Consider the following 27,991-nt stretch of genomic DNA (forward strand, 5'->3'; position numbering starts at 1 on the left):
AAATTACAAGTTATTCACATATAAATAAAATGTCCCACAGCCATGATCCTTTTCACTAAGGCCGTACTCAGTTTTTGCTGTCATGATAGGTTGGTCTAAGTCACATTTAGGTTCTATAAACCACTAAATATCCCAATGTTCCAAACATCCCAATATTTCATCACCCAGACTGATCTCCCAGGCAGCCTCCTACACCTTGGATAGTACAAAAAATGGTCATATTGCATTTTTACTTCTTGATTTTGAAAAACAGTATCACCATAGCTACCTGTAACGTCAACATTTTCCTTGTTTACTGTCCAGCCTTCAAAGACCACAAGTTCCCTTTCTCCATAAAGCCTTCCCAGGTAACTTGGGGCCCCACTGATTTATTCCTAATATGAATTTACAGTCTCTTGTCACCTTTTTAGCATCTGTTATACGGCCATTTAACCTTTCATTCTCTTTGGGGACCTGTTTTCCTAAGCACCTGAAGAACAAGAACTATTTTATTTTACTTTTTTTGGTATCAGATACCAGAACAAAGGCTCACAATGTATGCTGGGGTTTCCACTATGAAGTTACAACTTTCTGACCCTCTTTACCTCTCCAACTCTTTCGTTGAGCTCTCAACACTAAAAATTCCCTTTAACCTGACTAGGGCATCCAGCCTACCAACATTCTCAGATACTATTATTGGCTTTTGAATTTTCACATTCTACAATGAGTGCTAAACAAAAACTAGATTCTTGCCGTAAATTTTTTTTTTTTTTTTGGCAGTTCTGCCTGGTTATCTCCTTTACAGTTTTCTTCTTCCCTCCTCTCAAGGTCTGAATTACACTTCTATCCGGACAATTTCCACAAACAAGGCTCCTCTCCAAGCAGCCTCCCACCTCTAACCAGCTCTATTCCTTCCCCAAGTGCCCGCTTCCCTGCGTTCGTTGTTTCGTAGGAGGGCCGCCGCAAAGCCAAGGAAGGCTGCGTGATACCACCCACGCAAAGCAGCCACCATTTTGCGGGCCTGAGGAGGATGCAGCCCAGCGAGCCCAGGCTGAGCCGCCCGCTCCTATTCCCTCCGTAGCACCGTCACAGGAAGTGGGGGCCCACGCCTAACGTCAGGGGCCGGAAGTGAGCGTTGCTGGGGCGCGGATGAGGAGGGGCGGCCTGTGGGAGAGCGCGTCACACAAGAGGTAGGAAAGGCGTCTGGGCCCTGATTTGGGGCCCTCAAACTGCTCACCTTTAATGTCCCGGGAAGCCTTCATCCTCCAGTGTCTGCCCTTTTCCGCCCATAGGCTTTGGCCTCGCGGGTTCCCAGCCTCCCGGTTTCGGCTGCCGTCGCTTCTGCCACCGCCCTGCCTCCTCAAGGACCTCCTGGCACCTCTATCTACGTTCTTTTAAATTATCCACCATAACCCACCCACTGTTTGGTCCCGTTGCTTAAATGTACTCTTGTTTTGTTTAAAGGAAGAAAAACGATTGTTTTATCCAGCTCTGTTAAAGAGTTTAACCAGTTGCGTAAGACCGCATCCAGCCCCGAAACTTGACTGTTCCCTATAGTTCACTACAGCCTAGTACTAGGGAAAAGGTATCACCTGTTAACAGTTTGAGGCAGAAGATATTAAATGGGCACGACCAAATGATGTGGCTGTGGCTCCACTGCCTTTCATCTACTGTGCTTAGTCTTACTGGCTTCCTACACGGTGCTGAATATGGTGCTGACTACTCTTAAATGCCTTAAAATCAAGGAACGTAACACTTGGTTCTTCCTTCCAAACCTTTTATTTTTATTGAAAAAGTATAATGTAACTATAAGTAAAACACATCAAAAGGAAGGTCAGAATTTCTTAATCGAGACATGAAAAATATTTTCAGGACATTAACAAATGGGCTCTGCAGAAAATTACTGAACTATTGAGTTCCAGGTAATCACTTGTATTTCATATCAGAGGTTCCAAGGGTGCTTATGTCATAGAAGGGGAGAACAGGTGGGAATTATATGAGGGGCCAAAGGAGAGCTTGCTCTAGAGACAATATCTGTAAATCTAGCCAATTTTCAGAAGTTTCCTGTGGGGATGGTTTTATATAAATTTAGTTTTTTCCCCAGAAATCACTGCGCTCAGTAGTGGGGGGGATCTCCACTAGAAGATTCAAGCTACAAAACCATTTCTTATATTTTAATCTCCCACATTTGTTACAGACTTGTTCTTTTGTTACTGTGCTATCCATAAAATGGACAGTTCTAAAGCCCTAACATTCAGTTTTCCCTCCCTGCATGAGGGAACGAGTATTAACTAGAGAGACTTGGTTATTTAAACTAAGTGTATCCATTTTAGCATAAGAAATGGATAGGAGTGGGGAGGTGAAGCATCACTGAAGTGTGGCACTTCCTGATCATATTTAAGAAAAGTCATAGAAATAATAAACTAGAATGTCTCCATGCATATTGGATGGTAAAATGTATATTGTCTGACACAGGCTTCCAGCATTCCCAGGTCCCAGGAGAGAGCAAGACTTGGGATGTAGTTTTAAGAATTTGAGAGCTTTAAAATAGTACCCTACTCCTATGTTTCTCCTGAAGTTTAAATAACAGTATTCTTATGCTCTTGATTTGCCCCCTCTAGTATTAAATAGCATCAAATCCTAATAGATGGTTAAACAGTGACAGACTATTGTAATGGCACTTAAAAAAGATTGACATCTTATCACCTGAATACAGTATTAATTAGTAGTCTTATTTGTTTTGTTTTTAACTATTTGTGAGCCCTACCATTTATTCCGAAAGAGTGTGAATTAGTCAATGATATTAAAAATGCTTCAAAGTAGTAAAGAATGCTTTAAAGGTGAAAATATTGGGGGACAGTGGGTGCTAAGGGTTTCTTACACTGAGTTGGGTAGCTTCAGTTCCACTTTTAACTCTGTTACTTAGAACTACCTTTTGGTACATTTCATTTCTCAATCCCTGAACCACTGCTTTTTCTTTTTTCTCAGCACCTGGATTCAACTCCTTCATTTCCAACATGGAAGGAACTTACGGTATGTACTTGTTGTTGCTTTTAGAAAATAAATTATAGTTTTATGGCTGAGAAGACTTCTAGTACATTGGGAAAGATTCACATTCTCCCTAAACTGCTGAGGAGAAAAGATCTGTTTGGTAGTAATATAGAGAAGTGCCCAAATTTTAAATAAGACACTTGAAATTAAATAAAGAGGTATGAGAAGTCGTAGAGTTTTGAAAAGGCTGCAGTTGGGACACCTGTATTAAATTATATGTTTATTAAATGAAGCATTTTAATTCCTCAGGTCTTCAGTTTCTCCTGTTAATAACAAAGCAATAGTAACCTCTGTCTTCTTTCCATTTGGAGAGATAATATAGTATGATATATATAATGTTATTTTACATTGTTTTTAGGATTACAGAAATTCTGAGGAGGATTCTTATTTCTCAAGTGATTGAGGTTCCTTAGATGGCCTCTTAGAAATCAAAAGGGAGCCAGCATCTAGGATTATATAGGTGTAGAGCTGAAAGAAACCTGAGAAACCATTTCATTTAACACTCAAATTTTACAACTGAGAAAATAGAACCCAGATTGATTTGCCCAAGGTTACATTGTCAGTTAAGGACAGATCAGAACCAGAGGCTTAAATGTTGTTTATATGTAGTTCCCTACTTGATAACACAGGCACTGTGGTATCTGACCAATTTGAGAAACATCTGAGTCAGTGAGTAGATAAGATTTGGCAAAAGGACCTACTTTGTTTCCCTACTTTGCTGTCTTACTCAGAATTTCTTTATAAGTTCCAACTAAAGGATATTTTAGTCCCATCTACCTTCAAGGAAAAATCCAAAGAATCTTCATCACCAATATATATAGAAACTACATGGAAATGGTATTTATTAAAAATCCACAAATTTCTCAAACTTAGCATGCACTAAAATCACCTGGGGGACTTGTTAAAACAGGTTACTGGGCCACACCCCCAGAATTTCTCATTCTGAAGGTGTGGGGCCCAATAATTTGCATCTCTATCATGTTCTGCTGCTTATCTGAGGACCACATTTTGAAAATCAATGATCTAGAAAGCTGAGACTAGACTCACTCTCCCACCCCTTTAATTTTTCTTAAAATATGCTAATTAAATCTGAAATTCCCATTAAATAGATTTATATTTACATATTCTTGGAACTTACTGCTCTCTGTGAAATTAGAAAACATTTCCCCCTTTATGTCTCTCATTCTTTACTTTTTTCAGAAAAATGTCACCTGGCAGTATGTTAGAACTATGCACAATCTTAGACCCATCCCAGACCTAGTGAGTCAGAATTTGCATTTTAACACAGTCCACAAGTGAATTAACACCTGGGGATCATGTGAAAGTTTGAGAAGCACAACTTTAGGATATACTTTACCTTTTTCCCAAATTGACCTAAAACTCTAACCTTAATCTGATAGATCCCTGAAGATCTCCAGCTTCTGTCTTTGGGCTGTACCTCTTAGCTAATGAGGTGCAGTCTCATATACTTTTCTAATATCTAGTTCCTTATTTCCAAGAAGTTTCCTCCATTTCTCACAATGGGTTCTAGGCCCTACCCAAGTCTGAGGAACATCTGAATCTATGCCTTTGGAGGGACTTTGTCCACAGGGCCTACCTACTTCATTTTCCAAATTAAGTTATATTCCCAGAAAGCCAGACACAATTTTTGCCTAGCCGTGTGGTAGTAGTTATTACAACTTCAAATGCATGTGCACTTAATTGCAGCACTCTCAGGTGAAATACTGAGAAATCAGCCCAAGAGAAATACACAGTGCACAAAGAAATATATACTAGATAGTTAGTTACAGCACTGTATATAATAGAAGAAAACTGGAAACAGCCTAAATGTCCATCAGTAAGGGAACTAATTAAGAATCTATGGTGCATCCATATGCAGCAATAAAGTGGTCCTTACATATACTGACATAGAAAGAAATGTAAGATGTATTAAATAAAAAAGGCAAATAGCAAAATAGGTACAGGAAATCTTGTTACATGCAACAAAATGGATGAACCTTGACATTATGCCAAGTGAAATAAGTGAGCCACAAAAGGACAACTACTTGTGTTTTCACTTACATGAAGTATCTAGAATAACCAAATTCATAGAAACAAAAAATAGAATAGTGCTTGCCAGGGGCTGGGGCAAGGAGGGAATGGGGAGTTGTTTAATGGATATAGAGTTTCAGTTTTGCAAGATGAAAAAGTTCTGGATGGATTGCACAGGAGTGTGAATTTACTTAGCACTACTGAACAAATACACTTAGAAATGAAAAAGATGGTAAATTTTATATTAAAAATCTTTCAATTAAAAATAAAAATTGTTTGAATCTAGAAAACCAATTTAGAGCTGACCTAGGTTAGAGACCAGGAAGTAAAGCATTATGGTAGGAAGCCATCATTATCAATTCTGATATATGCCAGTGTATGGGCAGTATAGTGTGTATGTCACAGGGTACATCCAGTCCATCAGCTGCTGATGTGGCCTAACATTTGCTAGTGATGGAACGGATTAAATGAAGAGAAACTAATAATTTCACCTGAAAACTCTCCATGGGTGTCCTGAAGCTTCAGAAATACAAAGATTGCTGGTCAGGATGAGCCTAGTTGACATAATAAGCCTGCCTGTCCTCTAAGATTTTTCCTTCCTGTTCATTCTGTCCTTCAAATCACCTTTCTGGCTCATTTGCATCATGATCATAGTTAGCAATTCGTGTTTACCACTCTTCCAGTGAAACTGTGTTTCAATTCCCCAGTGACTTCTGATTTTCGTAGCCTGGTTTATAAGCTTCTTATCAAATGTGAATTGTTTACCTTATTTCACTTTTATCATTGCCTTCAGTGATGGCAACAGCATTTTCTTAGGTTCCCTCTTGTCCTCATAATATACTCCGAATGTGCTTAACCATTTAATTTCCCTTCCTTAATCAGGCTTGTTAAAATCTGGGGCTCAGCCTGGGCATCTTGTAAAGCCTGAAGGTAGTCATTCACGTGCAGAGAAACTTCTATAGTAACAAACTATGGAAATGATTCCTGAAAGCATAGTCTCGTAAGGGTACCAGCTATTTGATAAAGGTATTGGTTTCATTTGAGAGGTAATAGAGTAACCAAGATTAGGAACTACTTAAAGTTAAAGCAGACAGATGAAAAAGAAATCTATCAATTAATATTTCTCAAGCTTCCATAGAACATATAACTGATACAGAGCAGTGCTTACCAAGTTTTATTGTGTCATGGCATGCTAATAAATAGGAATGCTGGCCAAGGGGTTACCCTTAACTTGCCCCAGGACTTGTGGGGGCAAGGGGTACACATGCCATGGACCCCACATCCATATATTGGCACACCATCCATTCTGATCAGCATACTGGTTGGGAAGTTCTAGTTGGACTAGCTAGAAATGGGAATGACCCCAAATATGTACTGTTAGAAAAAGAAAAGAGGACATCCTTTCATTTAACTTCTTGTTTTATAGTAAGGGTGACCAACAATAAAGACTACAGTATTTATATACAACCAAATATGAAGTAAGACCCCTCCCAGGATTGCTGATTTTGCTGGTCTTAGTAAGATCTGATGATAAAATTTTACCTTCCCGAAGAATTATATTTTCATTTTCAAAGGTTTAGTTACCCTTTCTTTAAAATTAAAAGTTGCTGTTAGACCATCTTGTTCTATTTACAGATTCTGTTGAAATATCCAATTTGCCTGGATAGTTTTACAAAGGCCTATTAAGCTTTATACTTACCCTATTATTCTCTCTTTCAGTCGATTCCCTGGACCCTGAAAAGCTACTGCAATGCCCCTATGATAAAAACCACCAGATCAGGGCCTGCAGGTTTCCTTATCATCTTATCAAGTGCAGAAAGGTAGAGTATTATTTTCATAATTTTCCTTGTAATGCCCTCCTGAGTTCTTTTAAAAAGCCAAATTTTGTAAAGTTCAGGTAATTTTAGTATAAATGTTCTAATTGAATGCCAGAATTGTTTTAAGAATGTAGTTTTGTATTGATACCAACATTTATAGAAAAGAATTTATTTCTTGGGTCCATAAGTTTTTTCTTATATTCTAACTAGTGTCAAAGTGTCCTTTATAAACAGCTTCTCTGGAGTCTTCTCACCCTTCTTAAAACAGAGAAAACACTAATTTTTGGTGGCAATGAGACATCCCTCTTGCCTTGTGAATATAATGTATTCATTGTCCTGATAAGGATTGAGTGCTTTAATACACTTACTTCTGATTTTTTGTTCAGAAATTTTAGAGAAATTGAACAGCTAGAGGTTATCCCACAAAAAGATTACTCCTAAAAATAACTCTTTCTCCAAATTTCAGCAGTAAACATCTCTGGGGGAAAAAAAATCAACTCATCCAAGTTTTTCTCTGGTCACCCTTTTGTAGACTTAGCTGATGTAAACGACTTTAATGCTGATATCTTAATTGAGGTACTTTGAGAGGATTGTGTGAAAACAGATGTCAGATACAGAGGCCTAAGTTCTGCCAGGATTTATGCTTGGAAAACAATTATGGTATTTAGTCCAAACTGCATACAATTCATGTATTCATTAACAACATCCTTTAAAGGATGTTTCTCTTGCAGTCCTGGAGACAATGATTGTAATGCCATTGTTGATTATTTCTCCAGCTCTTTTTAATCTTTAGAGCATGGATCCCTTAAAGTTGAACCTGGACAATACAGACCAGCAGATACCACTACAACTTACTCCCCTATGCTGTCAAACATGTCCCAAGGATAGAGTTTGGGAAATGAAGCCAAATAATAAAAAAACATTGTCATAAATTCCCTCTTCCAATGCTCTTAATCACTGGTCACAAAGCCTTTGCCTTGGACTGAATGCCTGATATCCCTTAGGAAAATCATGAAATAAACTGCCCTCACCATTTTTTCCATCCTCTGTTTTTTTTTTACCACCTCTCCCCACATCACATTATTTTTTACTTTCAAGAGTATCATTTGTGATACATCTTTTCCTTCTCTTAATAAATAAATGTCTTAATGGCTGGTGTGTTTACCATAGGATTTGAGTGACATTAAACACTTTGTTTTGTTTTCTTCTTTTGTTTTAAAATATGGAACTTGATCAACAGAGTGGACTTTTATCATTTGGGCTTTTCCATAGTGAGAGAGCTAAAATAAACGTCAAATTGTTCAGAGCCTCATTTCAGGCATCATTACTTTAAATAAGCATTTCTGTGTTAATCTGAAAACTCACTGGTTTGCAGTTCCCTTCCAACAGCTATTTTCCATCACCATTATTGTATTGCAATAGCAGAAGCACGACTGCAATGCAGACTGAGCATGTTTTAGTGTTACTATTCATCCAGAATATCAGTTTTCAAACACATCCACCCAGAGAGCTCAGCCATTACAGACTGTGACACCTGAATCTTGTGACCCTGAGAAATCAGCAGGGAGAAGATAGGATTCAAATACCCTATCCTAAATTCACTGTACACTTTCATCTGAGCCACCTTAAACCCAATATGTATGTTATCACTCTACAATCCTAACAAAGAGGCTTACATGTTGATGATTTTGAGGTAATGTCTGTATGGTCTGTCTGAGTGATAAATAATTCCCTCTTCATTTTCCATTACCTATCATAGTTAAGCCACAAGTTTATCGAGAGACTACAGGGGAGTCATTTATAGAATAAGGCTGAGCAGCTCCCGGTGAACTTTAAGAGAGCCAAAGAACTAACAGATCCCTTCATTTTTGTTCCACAGAATCATCCTGATGTTGCAAACAAATTGGCTACTTGTCCCTTCAATGCTCGCCACCAGGTTCCTCGGGCAGAAATCAGTCATCATATCTCAAACTGTGATGATAAAAGTTGTATTGAGCAGGATGTTGGTAAGACTAACTTAGCCAGAATGTTTCAGTGCTAGAGGTTAGCCCCTTCACACTTGTGTTATGCTACATTATCACCTTGATTTTGGTTTTTATCATTTCAGAAAAACGACACTTTTCTGCCTTCTGAGATTTTTATGTCAGCAGCAAAAGGTTGTCATGTTGTGTTTGTCAGACTGCTTTCTGTTCTCAACAACCAGATTCATTTTACTAATAATTCACCTAAAAATAAAAATCCATTTATTGCCATAAATATGGTGAACATCTTTGTTTCTGCTTTTCTTCTGTTAGCAAGGGGATAAGTCCTCTCTGTTTAACTTTCATATCATCCACTTTTCAGAAACAAAGACCCATTAGGCTACCCTGTACAATTGTTTTGCATCCTACAAATTTAACCTTTTAAGCCACTAATCCCTTTAAACACAATAACTTGGCAGTGTCCCCTTCTTACATCAGAATCTCTGTTGTGTTTCAGTCAACCAAACTAGGAACCTTGGACGAGAGACTCAGGCTGAATGCACATGGCAGTGCCCTCCTTGTGATGAAGACTGGGATAAAGGTGAAGTGCCTCTACATCTTTTTCAAGTCATTTGCTTCAGACAGAAGGAAGATTTTCCTTTTTTATGAACATACCATGTTGTTCCTGAATGCCTTATTATTTTTATTGGACGCCAAAATGAGCACATTTATATCTCTGTGCAGACACGTGGAACCAGCCCATCCCTCTTGATTGGAAAAAGCACTTCTTTACATCTGCTTTTTTCCATAAATTGTGTTGTACCATCTGTGTTTGGTTGTTACTAGGCACGTTTATTATTATTTATGTTGCTTGTGTTTATATCCTTCAGTTAAATTCCTGCTACTGTGTCACTTAGGCAGGGTACTTGATCAATTTTTACTTGTTTCTCTGAACTTAGGTATATTGTTTTGCATCCTACAAATTCAACTAGGATGAACTGGTGTCACACCTGGTGGTATCACAAACTGTGTTTTGCTTCCTTTGGCAGATTTGTGGGAACAGACCAGCACCCCATTTGTCTGGGGCACACCCAACTACTGTGGCAACAACAGGTAAATAAAATAGTCTCAGTCCCAAAATCAAAGTGCTCCATTACTAAAAGAAGCCACCAAAGCATGAATTGACTTCTTTCTTTGATGACATTTCTTGGTGGTAACTTAGTCTAGATATTGTTCTGGTGGATTTTTTCCCCTTATTTATTCCTTGATTAATAAAACTGTAAACACAAAAATACTAGCTTTATAGTCTAGCAAAGAAGACAGTGGCGCCAGACATTCTTATGTATTTGTTAGGTTCACATTATTTCAATACTTGGGAAAAATTCTCCAGCTATACCATGTGGATCAGTTTCTAGGTAACTGGTGTCTAAGGAAAAAATAATCTTTAAAGTTCTTGATTTGAGCTTGAGAGTACCTGTTGGGTAGGGAAGAAAATGTATCTCTTCCCACTAATTCTGATTCTAAGTTAAACCTGTAAGATTTGTCAGTACTACTTGATATTTAGACCTTAGAAGACCAAGTTTCCAACCCACATGAGAGTATTTCTGCATTGGAAACTGAAGGAATGAAATGCGAGGCTTTATTTTTTTTCCCCAAATAGAATGCTTTTCAGTTTTTATTTCTTAGCTCATGAGGACAGTTAGTAATTGTAGTGTACCATATTTTTTGTGTGCACTAAGAAAAATTTAAAGATGAATTCCACTGGTACGATTTCAATTCTGCCTCAGTTCTGTGAAATCTTTTGCCTTTGGTTTGGTTGTCTTGGCATTTTATCTCTTACATTTATTGAGTGAGTTGATGAGCCTGTCATACAATTGAACAGTAGATGGCATTGCTGTTTATCTCAATTTCTGGAAAATGAAAATGGTTAGACCCATTTTAATGCCTGTACAGAACAGTGAGCTTTCCAGAGAAGTGGTAATCATTCTAATTGCAAGAATGTTTTGATGGGAATGTATTTACATTTCAAAATGTAGGTGGTTGTTTTCTCCCAAATTATGAAAAACACAGTTTGATTGTCTTCTGTGTGCCTGCCTGATGAATATAAATATGCTGGCATAGTCAAATTCATCTTGTTGCAGCCCTGCAAGCAACGTAGTTATGGAACACAAGAGTAACCTGGCTTCGGGCATGCGTATTCCCAAGTCTCTGCCATATGTTCTGCCATGGAAAAACGGTAAGTGAAATAGAGGCAAAATGCTTTTACTCTTTTCACTGTGCTAACTGAAGTTGGTCTTGATTATTCAAAGACTTGTTTGGTCTGAACCCTTGCATTCACATGATCCTGAGAGTGAATCCATCCTTAAATTTTGAACCCCAAACACCCCACTCACTTCACCTAGTCCTGGCCCTGCTTAGTAACAGAAAATTATGAACAGGGAAGCACAAGATCACAGAAGCCAAAAGAATAGTTTCAGGATATGGTGAGCACTAATATCAAATACCATGGGCACATTTGGGGACCAGTATGGCTAGGAGGAGGTCGCCCCTGACTTTCAAGGCATAATACCAATAGGGAGTTGGTATTAGAAATTGGATTGTGGGGCCTAAAAATAAATGGGTAGAAAGAAAATGAAAGTCATAAGTCATAAGAACCAGCATCAGAATGGTATTCAGATGTCTTCCCCAGACATCAGAGGCCATGCTGAGTAAACAGGTAGAAGATTCATATTATACCACCCCAGTGGTGGTACGATTCCCACATATGGAACCCAAGATACTGTCATTTTTATTTAATACAAACTTTCTTTTCCTAATGTTGCCCCCAAATTCAGATTCCCTTGACTTCAGTCTTTGCTACTGTCTGAGCGAATTTTTAGGTGGCTAGAGGATTCCCTTTAAAACATTTCCCTTTGGATACTCGCATTTTCAAGAGAAGAGATCGCCAAATCATATGCCAAAAGGCTGAGAGGCAAAGGACTATTTTCTTTTCCCATGCTCTTGAGTAGAATCCACTCACTAATTTTAAATTCTTCTACTTTTATATTGTAATTCAGTATGCCTTAGGAATAAGTCATTTGAGTTTATAGTAAGAATAGGGATGGAATGAATTTTAATTGACGTGGTGTATTTATTTTGAAATATTTCTGCTCCGTAGATGGAAATGCACAGTAACTGAATATCTATCTCATCAAGTAAGTGTTTCAGTTTTATTTCACTCTCTCTTCAGATGGTAGCAAGATTTAACTGGACATAAAGCAATTTGGGTCCAATTTTCTTTCAGATCATGGTATCAAATTAAAGCTTTGTGTGTGCCTGTGTTTTTTAAGTATATTGCCTCTGTTATGGCTTTACACACTAATGAATAGGCATTTACTGGTTAAATTAGAATTCCGTTAACATGCCAAGTTGCTTTCCCTAACGTTAGTACACATTGCCTTTTTCCTTTTCCTTTCCCCTTTTTTTATACCAAAGTTTCATTCTAGATCTATCATGCCTCTTTAATGGACTAAGATTAATCAGGCAACTGTGCTTCACTGCTCTGCAATTCTCTCCCTGAGCAATACAGTTAAACACTCATCAAAAAATTCATATTCTGTTTTAATGAGCACTTGCAAGCTTGAGTCTCTCAGTCTTGCACTGTTGGTCTTTTCTGTATATCTGATTTAGCAAAACCTAACCTCATAAAATTTATATGAAGAAACCGAAATCTTTTTCTTCTCACAGGTAAAGCGTTTCCTTAAAATTACCCTACATACCTATAGCAGAGCCAAGTGTGGTGCTTCATACGCTGTCTTGGCTAAAGTTATGCAGCCACAATGCCGCTGGCAGAAGGAATCCTATTAGTCTGGGAATGGGATTATACCCCCACTGTCTTGCAGATAGTAGGCCCTCAGTGAATATTCACTGAATGAATAATTGGCCTGTTGCCTTCCAGTCCATTCACTTTCTCGGGACAGTGAAACAGACGGATCTTCTGTGAGTTAGGGCTCATTTTGTACCAACAATGATGTTTCTTCTGGTGAGAAGCAGAAAAGAGATTCTAAAAGCAAACACCCCTTAGCTACAGACAATAATATTTATCAGTTGCCTCTAGATACTGGCCATTTTTCTCAGTAGATTCTGATGTCAAGTTGTTAAATATATCTGGAAGCCAGAAAATTGGATTTGGCTCCAGAAGGAAAAAGAGACACAACTGCACTGAGGTGTGTCAGGAAAGCACACAGAGCTAGATAAAGGGTGAGCTTCTCTGACACTGAACAAGATGCTTGGTGCTCATACAATGTGAACAGCTACCTAGTAAAAATGGCCACTCCAAGGTAAAAACCTAGGAGAAGCTTCTGTTGCTCTCATTGAAGACTACACAGTTCTCTCCTTTGGAACTTCTTGCTGTTAAACACTATACTCTAAAATTTTATTTTGCTGGGTAATCCCTGAGTAATCAGGAAAAAAAAGTTATCCTATGTTAGGTAAGAATCCTTAAATAGTCACAGACCTCCTCCTCCTAATAAAAATAAAACATCATTTTTTGAATGCCTGGTGCAGAACTCTCTAGCTTCTTTGGAAAGATACAAATGAAGTAGAAGACATGATTTATTCCCTTAAGGAACTTAAGTGTGGGTGGAGAATTTCTTAAATGCATGCATATGAAAAGGGTTTGTTCAACCGTGCACTTAATATGCTTTATCTCATTCGTGTTTTTATCAACAAGTTTACTCTTAACTGTGCCTCAAAAGCAGATCATATATTAATTTTTGTATATTAATATACATTGTAACAACTCAAAAAATATTGAGTTAATGAGTGTATAGAGTATCTGATAAGAGAAAAAGATCAACATAAGGTAATTGGAATTAATCCACAGTTGTCCGGAGGAGTCATTTGCCTAGTCAATTCTGATTTTCCCTCCTCAAACTGTTCACACAATGATCTTGGTTTGAGAATGTTTTTCATTCAATTAATAAGCTTCTGTGTGCTTAGTGGTACTGAAGAGCTAAAGGTTAGAAGGTACTTGGTGTTCTGCCATTAGCAATAGCAGATTCCTCCAGCCAACCAAGAGATTTTAAGAAGGGCATAGTTGTGTGGCCTGGTGTCACGTGGTTGGTTGCTTTGAAAGGAACTAACAACTTTGTATTTTCTTGTTTCCTTGCAGATGCCAGACCCTAGAAGATTCTTGCTTTGTCCTGCTACCAATGGGTTCTTCATTTTCATCCTAATCTAATTGTAGAAAGATAAACTGTCTGACTTTCAAACTGACAAGTACTTTTTTTTCTGCCCCCTTTGAGTCCTCACTCGTTTTATGCAAGAAGGAACCTTCATACCTACAAGAACTGTTTCAAATAAACCATTGAGATAGATAACTTGACAATTTGGTAAAGTACCTGCAGCCCCAAGATCAGAGATCACTTCCCATTCCACATTAATGAAACATAATCATTTAAAATTACCTTAAAGGATTCAGTCAAAGCAGGCAAGATACTTGGGTTGGGAAAAGCAAATGTGCATATGTGTTCTCTGATACACCTGGACCAAATTCCTTTTAGCATTTATAGGAATGGGCCTTTTCTGATCAGTGCATTTTTCTATCCAGTGTCTCCAAGATATTGATAGCATTTATATAGCAGAATACTCCCATTGTGTAGATCTTAGGACATCTTGCTCCCTTAATATTTCCAACCTAGGGTATGTCTCCTTTCCTTTTTTTATTACTGCCACATTCTGGCTAGAAATTGTACTGGCTGAAACTAGGTGTGGCTTATGTAGAGTGAAGATTGGAATGGAAGGAAGGAACCAATGTACATGTGAAGAAGTGAGAGGCTTTCCACCTGTGTGTGAAATCTGATTAAGCTTCAAAGCTTAAAGGTGTGAGGGCCCTGCTGAATACCTTGGGAAGTGTGTGTAATAAGTTAGATTTCTGAAACAGCCAAGGCTCTGGCTAGCCTCGCATTTTGTTGGCCCTTACAAGGAGACTTCATAGCCTTCCCAGACAAGTTCTTGTTTGTTTGGATTATTTTTGTTTTCTTTCTCGTTTGGTTGGTTTTGTTTGGTTTTAAAGTTCTCTGGCATGGGGAAGGATTTGGGATCTGGTGTAGATGGGACTTAGATGAAGCATACTGACAAATAATTCCAAAAATGGTCTCTAGCATTGTTTGTGCGGGAGTGGGCTCTTGTGGAATGCCTCCTTCCACGAGCTTTACACAAAACAGGATTCTCTCCTAATGAAGCAGAGCTGTTTATTTAGTTCCAATCTCCAGAAACAGGTTCAAGATAAGCCCCACTCCAGCAGTAATTCTGCTTCCAGCTATGTGATCTTAAGTGAGTAATTAGGCCATTTCTTCCGAAGAGGGTGTTGCTGTATTAAGGAGGGGAAAAAAATGACCTATTATGCCCCTAATTCTGGTCACTTAAGTTAGTGTGTCAGTCAACACCTCACAACAACTGACTTTTATTTTAAAATAGTTTTATATTTGGAAAATATAAAACCCTTCTGATTTTGTCTGGGTGATGACAGAACAAAACTGTTTATACTACACTTAAAACCCAGAACTTCTACTTAGTTTAGGAAAAACAAGGCAGGAGTGTGAGTCTCATTGCAAAGAATTAGCTACCTGAATACAACTCAACAAAGGAATTAAATAGAAGATAGTTACTTTGTATTTTTCAGGTATCTAAAGGGTAGGGTAAGACAGGCTAACATATATCATTCATGAACAACAAATGAAAAACTTACTATTTTAGAAGGATACCTCTTTGCTGACAGCTAGAACTTAACCACAAAACATTTGCCCTTTCAGAGTGTGAGTAGCATTCCCTATAGGAGGAGGAGGATGCCTTTGTTAATTTTGTTAGCTCACAAAACTGAAAATCCAGTTGTTTCTTTAGCATGCTGATTAAAACAGCCAATTTGTCTGGTCCAGGAGCTATGAGAGACTGATCAGGATTTTTTTACTAAGCCTCGGATTCACTAGTCTGGGTTTAGTTTACTGTAGATTTTTGTAGATTTCCAAAAACTAGAACAAAAAAATAACTATTTAACTCAACTACTAACAAAGTTGGAAGAGCAGCTTATCTTTGGGACCCTCTTTTTCAGAGGATACCCTCCCTTTGGAATGTGAACAATACAAGATAAACAGTTGAATATTCTATTCTACCTTAATTTCAGTTAAAGGTTAAATGCAGAGGTGTTTCAAAAGTTTAGCCCAGAGAGCCTTTGAATACTGCATTTTGATCTTATCCAGGGCTTCCCTGCTGTACCCCAAGGAGAGGATTTGCTTTTTGGGAGATTGCCTTTCTCTGTAGGGGTTCTAGAAGTGCCATTGTGATTTGCAGATGTTCTACCAAGAATACAAATGTAGGTAATAAATGATGCTTGGCTCTCCTGAGCTAAACAAGGAGAGTATTTGAATTTATTTCAAATAATGCACTGAACTACACTTTCATTAGTGAGGCAGAACAGTAGCTGCTTATGTTAGTCTCTTAGACAAAATGTATATACCTACACTGGCATGCTTGGGGTCCTTTAGTTGTGCTTGTCACAGTTCATAGTAAAGCTCCAAGGTAGGTAGAAATCAAGGAGGTAACATTAGACTTATTACCGTTTTCAAAGAGACAGGTTATAAAAATCAAGTTGATTTGTATACTATATTTTAAATGATCAATAGAGGACTGGGCTTGGGAAGAGAGCTTTAAGAAAATACTCAATTTTTTATATCAGTTCAATGGGTAGCATAAGGAAAACTACCTAAATTCCATGAGAAAAATACCGTAGTGACTATTCGTTCTTTTGATCACTGCTTTCCTGGTACTGTTAAGGTTTGTAATATAGTTACATCCTATTTCACAGTCACGGCCTCTTCAGAGGCCATTGAAGACACATTTGCCTATCACCTCATACCAACAGTCTCAGCTGACTTTCTGTTACAGCCATGCTAAGATCTGATGCAGACCTGAGTATGAACAGAGCATTTGCCCTTTACACAGCAATTCCACTGCCTGGTCCAACTCAAATAACTTCTAAAATCTTGGTAACTGATGAGACAAATGTGAAATCTAAGATCATTTATAACTAAGAACAGTACCCTAGGCCAGACAGTGACCCCAGAGAACAACCATGTGGTCAACAGGTTTGCATTTGTGTTTACCTTATTTAAAGACTGTTTTAGATTAAAGTAAAGTAGTGTAACAGTGTAAAGAAGAAACATGAAGACAAGTTTAGTTTTATTTATATATTCCACATATATATATATACATATACGGAAAAAATAAAAATATGAAAAACTGCATATAAATTCAACCATGCCTCTTAGTTTTTATTAAAATACCTGTCACTGAAATAAAGAATGTTTTCCCAGTTCATCTGTTTCAGTTCTATTTTCCTTAAACATGGGATTCAGGTTTTCTTTGGACAAGGCCAGGGGTTTAGGTTATTTAGCTTGTATTGGTTTTCTCTAGAGTAGAACTTTATAGCAGAGGTGCAAATTGAAAGTGATGAAAAGTCTTGGTCTTGAGGTTAGAAGCTCCATTGAGATATCCTTTTGCTGAATTGGAGATTTCAGCAGAAGAGTCAGTGGTTTAGCTTTATGAAAAATAAGCATTGACATGGTACCACTAGGTATATAACTTTGATATCTACCCATCATATCTCATATACTCTTTAGAGCTGGAAGGGAGCTTAGAGAGCACCTATTCCAAAGCTTCATCTTACCGATGAAGAAGCAGGCCCTGTACAAATGTGGAACACAGCATTTTTTAAAAGAGAGAGAATGGTAAACACAACATTCAGGCTAGCAGTTATCTCTAGGAGAGAAACTGAGGGGATAGGATCAGGGCATACACAGTGTGTTAGTAGTACACTCAATAACTTGAATAGTGGGTTTCCCAGTGTTTATCTTAGATTTCACGTGTGTATATTAAATATAATTTTAAAACTTTAAGGAATAAGTGCTAAAATAGAGAGTGCTTACTATAGGCAAGCCACTGTTCTTACTTGGCATCTTACATATTTTTACCCCTGGTGTTGGGGGGTGGGGTGTAACAGGCCTTGAAAATTGTATCGTAGCTGAGGATCCACAGCTTGTTAATAGTGAACTGTGCCCGGAACTGAGAGTTCTGATCTCTAATGCATTGCTTTTGGCTTCTGTACCCATCCTGCTTCCCTAAATGTTGACTTTGAGTTCAGTCTCCCATGCTCCCGGGCTCTGAGTTTCCTCCTGAACTCATTTCTATGTCTTCCAGCTTGGACTTCATGGTCAGCCACTTCAGTGGCCTAGATCAACACCTTGAGTGCCCTTGACCTCATTGCTCTACTGTTTCCATTTCACCAGTTCCCAAATCAAGGGAAACCCACCGTCTCTTACTCTGTTTCTTCTGGGTTATCAAGCATAGTGATAGGAAATCATACAAATATGCCAGCCGACTCCAATGAAAATGTATGGTTTCTTAGCTCAGGCACTCATTCCTGTTTAGCTTTTTCAGATTTACCTGGTGACCATGGCACCCTTCTTACTGTTCTCAACTCTATAGTCCCTACTGCCCACCTCCACTTTCAGCAGGTGGCTTTGCCTCTTCCTCCCTAGAGTAAATACTGGTAATCAAACTTAACTTCCTGTCACATCCCTAGACTTAACTCTTATAACACCTTCTTTTCCCTTATCTCAGAGGCATACTTCCCTCCAAGGCTAACCTCATCCTTGTATGTGTACTATATACCAGTGTATTAATTATCTACTGCTTCATAACAAATTTCCCCAAAACACAGTGGATTAAAAATAATAAGCATTTATTATCCTCACAGTTTCTTTGGGTAAGGAATTCAAGAGTAACTTAGCTTGCTAGTCCTGGCTCAGGCTCTTTCATGTGGTTGCAGTCAAGATATCAGCCATGTAGAACTGGTGAAATGGAAACAGTAGAGCAGTGAGGTCAAGGGCACTCAAGGTGTTGATCTAGGCCACTGAAGTGGCTGACCATGAAGTCCAAGATGGACTTCTGAAGCAGTTTTCTGAAAACTTGAATGAGACCGAAGGATTTGCTTCTAAGGTGGCTCAGTTATATGTTTGGCAAGCCAGTGCTGGTTGTGGGAGAAGGCCTCATTTCCTCCACATATGGGACTCTCCGCAGCCCGTTTGAGTGTCCTCACAACATGTCAACTGCCTTTCCCCCAGAGTGAGTAAGCTGCTTTTATGACCTAACTTCAGAAGTCAAACTCTATCACTTCGGTTTACACTGGTGAGCCCTTTTCGTTGTGGGAGCTGGCTTCACAAGAGCATGAATACCAGGAAGCAAGCATCAGCAGGGGCCATCTTGGAGGCTGGCTGTCACACCCAACTTAGCCAGTTCTCCAAAATCTGTTATTCCCTCTTTTCTCTTTACCAAAGTTCTATTTAACTTTTTTTGTTTATATATGTTCTATTTTTTCACTAATAAATAGGTCATCTTCTTTAATCTTAAAGATAACAAAATTGCTAAGGTTACCTTCATTCTTTAAAAACACATGCACACACCCTGTGCCCCAAGTCCAGTTATAGAATATATCCATTTGTGCTAGTCTAAGCAGAAAGGGACTTGGGACCATAGAATCCTTGGGAAAGGCTGAAGAAACAAACGACTGGACTTCCAGAAATAACTCCCAGAGTGCTCAGGGGTCTTTGCTGCTTCCGCAAGTGTTGGGAAGCTGCCATGGCAGCTGCCAGACCAAAAAGCACACTACCTCTGCCACTCGCAGCATCCCCAAGAGGATAGCCTGTACCCTGGCTCCAGAATCTAAGTGATAGCACTAGTGCATCTGATTGACAGAACTTAAATAACATCGGAACCCTAGCTACAAGGAAATGTGAGATGTCATCTTTAGCTTTCTGGCTTCTGCACACTAGAAGAGTATACATATGAGCACACCAATATACTTAGAACCCTCCACATACATTCTTGTGCTCCTGTTTGCTTGCTTCTTCCCTTCAGTGCCAGATTTCTTGAAAGAATTGTTTGTACTTGTTCTCCAGTTCTCACTTACTCTAATCGACTGCAGTCTGCTCATTCTGTCCTCAGTGTCTCCACTCAACCTCCTAATTTGCAGGACCAAAGGTCTACTTTAGTCCTTGTCCCTTGGGCATTCAAGAAGCCACAGGTTGTCTCTGTGATGCCTGTAATAGCAGCCACATCAGTGTACACACCCAAGAATCACTTGGGGCCGCTGTCCTCACACAGGCTTTGGGCATGAAGACACCTACAGCCTTCAGCTTCCACTGCCACCTAGACCTGCTCTTCCTCATACATGCCTAATTTAGGTTGTTAATGCTACTACTCACCCAGTCTGTTCAGAATTCCTCACATTCAATTAGTCACCAAATCCTGGCATTTCAATACCAGAGGTGACTTCTTAAACTAACCAGTTCTTGGTATATCCACTGCTACTACTTTATTTCAGATTACCACCCCTGCCTGGGCTCCTATAGCCTTCTAAGTAGTATGGTAGTCACTAGGTTTTCCCCATTTCAGTTTATCCTCCACCTGCCTTAGCACAGTATTCAAGATATTTAGTAATCTATTGCCAATTTACTTAATAATTATGGTAAAGGCTTTCTGAGCACTTTCAGTATATGCCAAGCACGGCACAGAGTACTTTGTCGTATTTAATTCCACACAACCGTATGAAGCTACTATCATTAGGTTCCCATTTGGTACATAAGGAAACTGAGGATCACAGAATATACAAGATTTGACCACAATTCCTCAGTTACTATATGGAGCACTCAGATTTAGAGTCAGGCTTTCTGTCCCCAAAGGCAGCATTTTTCATCCCACTGCGTTTTACAGTTGATCCAGCCTCATCACTCCCCACCCTGTTCATAGTCTAGCCATAGTGCACTCACCATCTCTCTCATGCATTTCGCTCTTTAATGGCCATACCTTGGCAAATCTTATTTGTGCACAAATGCACTTGTTCACTCTCCTCCCCAAAGTTTTTCTGCTTAGCATATTCCACCTTCCAAGTTCCAACTCAAATGTTAACTCCTTGGTTAATTTTTCCAGGCTCTCTGGTTTAGGTTTCTACTGTCCTCTGCTCATACTGTTTTTAATAGCATTTATTGAGTTGTGTTGTAATTATCTTCTAAATGCCTATACAATCAAGGATTAGAATAGGAAACAGAAACCACTCCCATTATCAATATTTTTAAGCAGAAAGGAACAATACAGAGAATTATTAAGTGCTTGCAAAATCATTTGAATAGCTAGAGGAGCAGGCTATGGGTAGGGCCTCTAGGAATGGAATGACTCCTAGCACACTCCTGAACTAACCCACTAAGAGAGCTACAGCCTCTGATGGCCCCTGGAATACTGAGTTTGAGAATATAGCACCATAGCTACAATCCAGGGATCCAGGCATCAGGAAGCTGCCACAAACAATCCCACAACACATATAGTATCAGACTTTTTACAGAGCTATTGACCAATATAAACATCCAAATGCATGATCAGCCGAGGACAGAAAAAGGAAACCAGACCATCAATACCTGGAGCAATGAGAGTTTGCTCTAGCGTGTGTTGGGGTTCTTGAATGTTTGCTTTTATTATAAGATTGATATCAGTCTTTTTCTTTTCTTTTTTTTTTTTTTTTTGAGGAAAACAGTTACTTTCAAAGTTCACAGAAAAAGTACCATAAGTCAACCCCCACCCACTTCCTCAAAAAAAAAGGTCAAAAATGCATTGTTACACCACTTGAGTACTAAGTGGGCAGGGACAGGCAAAAACTACTTGAGAAAAGTAGTTACAAAAGCATTTATAAGAGGTAACATTGAACTAGGAGTCAGTACAGATTTATCTTGAGCCTAAGACCTTGTGACCTTGGAAATGTCAGTTAAACTTTCTGTGCCTCTTCTTTAAAGTGAGGAGATTGGACTACATGACCTCCAAGGTTCAGGCCAGCCCTAAAATTTTGTTTTTTTAGTTCTTCATTTGAGAAAAAAAAAAGTGTTTTTAAACTGAAGAGGAGAAAGATTATGCAACCATTTCTAGGGCTTGCTTTACTTTTGATCATTCTGTAAAATTTTCCTGTCAATCCTAAAATATTCTCTGAAGCTGTCCAGATGAGGTGAAACAGTGGGGAGAGAAATTAACTTAGAAAGTGCAGGGTTTTTGCCTTCACCATATTGAATCAAATATAATCTTTTAAAACACAGCAACTTTGGAGTTCCCAAATTTCCCAGTTTGGGGTTTTGGTTAATCTGTGTCCAGGAGCCAACGGGTAAAGAAATTCTTCAAAGAACCGTCACTAATTCTGAGAACTAGAAGGGCTCATCACAACTTTAAAAGCCAGGCTTGTTATAAAAAGTGCATTAAAACATCCTCTAGGCTATGTTAGCTAGGCCAGAGATTAAATAGAGCTTTCCCCAGGTCCCTGCAACCTCCTTTAGGCTATTTGAGGTGCTTGCTGTATTTTTTGGCCTAATTTTCTTTTCCTTCAAGACTTGTCCTTCATTCTCTTGCTTCTCTGAGGTAAACTGCTTTTCAGAACACCACTTCCAAACGAACTGCTTCAGATGTTAGCCAAGGGTCAGTTTGTCAGTCCTGTTTCTTTGTTGTTATCTCCTCCAGCATAGGAGACCAGCCACCGGGCAGCGACTGGTGCACAACCTTCATTTCTCCCCTGCTAATATGCCTTCTTAGTTTGCTTCAAAGCTTGTTTACCAACTGTAGCTTAGTCCCTCGGCTCCCCTCCCTTCACCCCGCCCCCTGCATTGTGCATTTCAAAAGGTAGAGAAAAATAACAGCTTCTTCAAAGCCCTCTCCCCCAAAGACTGCAGAATCACCAGGGCCACTATGTCAAATTATACAGCTTTCACCAAACCTTGCATAAAGAAGATATTTCAGGTTAGCCAAAGAAAAAGCCAATTAACATATAATACAGCTTCTTTTCCAAGGGCCTCTAACAGGCAGGGAGGCTCCAAGGGCTGCTGCTTCTTGGTGCAGGAAAGAAAAATGCTTAGAGTGAATGAGCAACGTTTAGTTCTTGGCCAAAGATGATAAAACCCAGTGTCACATCTATTGCTCCATGCAGCCAAATTAAATGAGATGTACACATGAAGATTTGTTATAGTTACAGCCCTACCCTAGACCATTTATAGTCAAAGGCAGTGTTTGTCAAAGCATAATCCAAATATTACCTACATCATAATTACTTGGGTGCTTACTTTAAAATGCAGATTCCTGGGCTTTGGTCCAGATTTCCTGAATCAGAATATCTGGAAGCAGCACACAGAAATCTATTTTTCACAATATACTTCATATAATTATTATGTGCAATAAAGTTTCTGAAGCCATATATTACTTTGAATAAAGGCTTTTTAAGAATTGACAAAGATAATTACACTATTTGAGTTTTTAAGGACCCAGGTCATTAAAAAATCTACACATTAATCACAAAGTAAAGAGTGTAGCATAGTCGTGATTAAGAACATAAGGATAAAAAGATATAGCACCTGAATCATAAGTTCAGTTAAAGGTATAAATGGAGAAAAACTGCATTTTGTTTTTAAGAGTGCTAACTTTAAGCGCTCCGTACATCCCAGCTGCAAAGAAGAAAGTAAGGATACTTAACACACAGATTACATGAAGTACAGGCAATACAAGATTGTCCCCATACACTGGCTTGACTCCTTGATTTCTTCCTCTTAAAACAAAAATTTGAAAGGCACTTAAACTGGAATTATTTTAGTCAAGGTCAGGCATCCGAAAAAGAAAAAAGAAATGAATGCCTTTTACTCCTCCTGGTAGATCACCAGGTCATCTGGGAAAGGAGAGTAGATCTCTGGATCTGATGTCACTTGCTTTCCTAGCCCTAATACCTCCATGGATTGATATTATTGTACATCCTGATCAATTTTGAGATTGGGCCATTGTCATTGCACCATTTCACTAACAAAGGATTCATTTAAGAGTGGTCACTTCTTGTAAATAACCTTCGCTTCTGAAGATGTAACCCAGGGGCTTTAGGGATTAGCTAAACCCTAGTTTCAAAGTGGGCTGAATGATTGTTAATGGGTTCTAATGGAGTTGTCTTTGCTAGCAGGCATGGGAGGAGAAGAGCAGATCTGAAGAGAACCGTAGAGGACACCCCCAGGCTCTCCCATATCTGAAGCAGGTTGCTGACAGAGAGGCAAATAAGGGCAATTCTTTATCTAAGATTCCTTTCTCCCTATCCCTAAGGCTAACAGGAACCCTGTGCTCTATGCCTAAGTATAACCCCACCTACATGGTGCTATCTGTGGACATAGTTAATGGATGTGAGGAGGGACATAGATTTCAATCACCCTACAACTAGAGCCACTGAAACTCGGAGGTCAAGGCTCTTCATGCAGCCGCTGAGAGATGTTTTGATAGGGAAAGGACAGCATATGGGGAAAATTACACCAAGGATCTAGTGTCCAGACAAGGCAGCTTTCTAAGAGAAAAAACTATAGCCTTAATAGATTCTGAGGACAAAGAATTTAACCTTGGAATAAAGGTGGCGTATTAGTGAGGTTTTAGCCTTCTATGTTGTAAAGGAGCTGAGACAGGGTTGTAGATCTCCCTGGTGTCCAGCAGGTGGAGATACAGTCTAAGGCTGCCTGGGACTGCAATAGAAATTATTGGACAATAAGTAGCTTCCAGAGTCTTCTGAAGCCTGTGGGAGAGAGTAAGCAGGGCACCTTTGCTGCTTCCCACTCCCCACTCATCCTAACCCACATACACCCATTTCTCTTCCTTCCCTTTCTTAGAAACTTTGGCCTGGGACTAAGACCTGTCAGTTTCTAGTATCAGGCTAGGAAAGGGAAATACAAAAAAAACGCTATGGCGGGGGAAAGATGGGAAGAGGAGGATCAGGGACATCTGGAGGACTTTCCTCAAGTCCAGATCCTATACTATTCAGCACAGATTCTAAGATGTGCAGTTAGGTGTCCTTCCTGCCAATTTGGAAATGCCAGAATCTTAAATCAATGAAGGGACCATCCTCCTAAAACTCCTATAGTTATACAAATCTAAAAGTGACACAGTCCAGTACATCAGACCAGGCAAGATGCAGCATAGGTATCCAGCCAGCTATCTCATATTTGTGGATGCCAGGCATCAAATTAATGCATGGATGGGCACTTTCGCTCTCAGTCGGCATTAGGCATGACACCAGTTGGGTTCTGTCAGCCTGCCAAGGTAGAGGGCATCTCAGGGCATTGTGCCCATGAGCTCACCTGCCACAAACTGAATAGTCTGGAAATGCTGAGAGCTCTCCTATATACGGAGAAATGGACTCAGTTCCTCACTGAGAGCCACAGAAGAAAGGGGGTAGGGAAAGGGGGTAATGCTCTATCTAAAAACAGTAGCAGAGGCTCTTCTCCCTTCCACTGGCAATGAAAAGTCTGAAAGTGGACCTTTCTGAATATGACCCAGAACTTCAAGTTGGGAGATAGTAGGATAAACAGAATACAGGTATACCTCATTTTATTGCACTTTGAAAATACTGTGTTTTTTACAAATGGAAGTTTTGTGGCAAACCCTGTATTGAGCAGGTCTATCCAGCACCATTTTTCCAACAACATTGCTCACTTTATGTCTCTGTGTCACATTTTGGTAGTTCTCACAATATTTCAAACTTTTTCATTATTATAATATTTGTCATGATGATCTGTGATCAGTGATTACAACTTGCTGAAAGCCCAGATGATGGTTACATTTTTTTAGCAATAAAGTATTTTTTAATTAAGGTATATACATTGTTTTTTAGACAATGCTTTTGCAAACCTAAAAGACTGTAGTATTGTATAAACATAACTTTTTTTATTGAGGTTATAAAATACAGTGCACAAATCTTGGTGTACAGCTCAATTAATTTTGACTTGTGTATACACTCGAGTAACCATCGCCCAGATCAAGATATCAAGCATTCTCATTAGCTATTTTTTCCCCCTTTACCTATTTCACCCATCTTCCCACCGGTCCCCCATGGCAACCACCAGTCTGTCCTCTCTAGTATAGTATAAATATAACTTGTATGTGCCCTGAGAAATGAAAGAACTCATCTGACTTGCTTTATCGTGATATTTGTGTTGTGATATTTGCTTTGGCCATGGCGGTCTGGAGCCAAACCTGCAATATCTCCAAGATATGTCTGTATATGGTGGGTGAAGGCAAATGTGCATGGTGGAAAGAGCTAACTTGGAATAAAAGGAGACCTGGATTCTATTCCACATTAGCTGTACAGCATTGAGCAACTCACTTTTTTCCTCTGGGCCTATTTCCTTATCTGTAAAATGAGGACACTGAGCAAGATGGTATCTAGAATATCTTCCTCATTTGACATCTGCTATTCAATTTTGAGAAGCGATTGACTTTCCCTTCTTGAGGGTGACTAGTCTAGCACCCACAGAAACCCATGTGACCCCAGATGTGAGCTATAGCTAAGCTAAAGGAACCACGTTCTAGAGGAGTGGGGAAGTGAAAGTTCTGAGCTCCCAATGTCCCTACTCCTCCATATCTCTATTCCCACATTAGGCACCCAACACCACAGGGATTTGAAGATCTTCAAATCCAGACCTCATCTTCTGTATACTGAGAAGCCAGAGGCTCTAGTCCACCTTGTAACTAAGAGAATCTAACACTACTGTATCAAAAGGAAAGTGATGCTGGGCTGGGTCATTTCCATGGTACAGCAGTCCCCACTTACCCCTGGTTTCACCTTCCGCAGTTTCAGTTACCCGCAGTCAACCGTGGTCTGAAAGCAGATGATCCTCCTTCTGACATATTATCAGAAGGTCAGTAATAGCCTAAGGGCACATCACAATGCCTATATCATTCACCTCACTTCATCTCATTGCATAGGTATTTTACCATCTCACATCATCACAAGAAGAAAAAAGGTAAGTACAGTATAGTCAGATATTTAGAGAGACCACATTCACATAACTTTTATTACAGCGCATTGTTATAATATTCTATTGTATCATTAGTTATTGTTGTTCATCTCTTACTGTGCCTAATTTATAAATTAAATTTTATCTTAGACATGCATGTATAGGAGAAAACATAGTATATCTAGGGTTGGGTACTATCGGCGGTTTCAGGCATCCACTGAGGTCTTGGAGTGTATCCCCCTCGATAAGGCCCGGACTGCTCTATTACTATGTACTGAGTTTGGGTCTGAAGGCAGTTCTGTCTCTGATCTCTGCTCCATTGCCCCCAGGGTTGCCCTTGCTCACTTGGGTCCCTTTCTGCCTATTCAGATTCACAGTGGGCTGACTGACTCTATTGGTTCTGGCTACCTGTGCAGTGTTCGCCTAGTGCCTGGGAAAGGAGCTGGGTGTGAATTTATGTTGTCAGGAGAAAGATCCCTTTACTTTCCCTCCAGGCATTGTCCTACTTCCTTTGCCCAGGTGAGTTTCCATAGGATACTGGAAACTCCCATTTACCAAAGCTTCCCCATACACTCAGGCTTGAGAAAATATTCCACTTAAGAATTGAGAACAGAGCTTTGGAGATTCCAGAATGACAAATACCAATATTCACCTGAGACCGGAGTTCTACTCCCTTGTCCTCAACTTCACCCTGGGGAATCTTCAATACCCTCAGGGAAGAAAAAATGGTCATAATAGTCACACTGATTAACATGTTGTTATTCCTCATCCGGTTGCATTACGCTGAATGTCAAGGGGAGTGTCATTTCACTTCTCACATCCGCAAGTTATTTAGCATGCACTAATCCCCAAGGAGGGGGCAGGGAGGCAGCTGATGCAATAACTTGAAGTGAAATAAGTGTAAGACACGAATCCTACTTTCAAGGAATTACTAGTCTATAATAGTTATCTACTGATGCATAACAAATTACCACCAAAATATAGTGACTTAAAACAATGATAAATATGTATTCCCTCACACAGTTCCTGTGGGTCAGGAACTCAGGAGCAGTTCATGTTAAGTGGCTCTGGCTTGATGTCTCTCATGCAGTTGGAATCAAGATATTGGATGGGGCTGCAGTTATCTGAAAGCTTGACTGAGGTTGGCCTCCTTGTACTGCAGGGAGACTCACTTGCATGAATGAAATCAAATTCTGGTGAGCTGATGCTGGCTTTTGGTAGAAGGCCTCAGTCCCTCTCCACATGGGCCTGTCCATAGGGCTACTTGAGTATCCCC

General features: G+C 39.4%; 1 protein-coding gene across 1 annotated transcript; it reads left to right on the forward strand.

Moving 5' to 3' along the window:
- Positions 1-1,055: 1,055 nt before the first annotated feature.
- On the forward strand, positions 1,056-14,194 carry GTSF1 (gametocyte specific factor 1). Its single transcript, XM_017678600.3, has 9 exons — positions 1,056-1,169; positions 2,968-3,012; positions 6,781-6,881; positions 8,758-8,884; positions 9,357-9,440; positions 9,889-9,952; positions 10,981-11,075; positions 11,997-12,033; positions 13,992-14,194. The coding sequence occupies exons 2-8, from the start codon at positions 2,997-2,999 to the stop codon at positions 12,011-12,013; spliced, it is 504 nt and encodes a 167-aa protein (XP_017534089.1). The 5' UTR covers positions 1,056-1,169; positions 2,968-2,996; the 3' UTR covers positions 12,014-12,033; positions 13,992-14,194.
- Positions 14,195-27,991: the final 13,797 nt, after the last annotated feature.

Source organism: Manis javanica, chromosome 10 (genome assembly GCF_040802235.1).
Source record: "Manis javanica isolate MJ-LG chromosome 10, MJ_LKY, whole genome shotgun sequence".
Taxonomy (NCBI): Eukaryota; Metazoa; Chordata; class Mammalia; order Pholidota; family Manidae; genus Manis; species Manis javanica.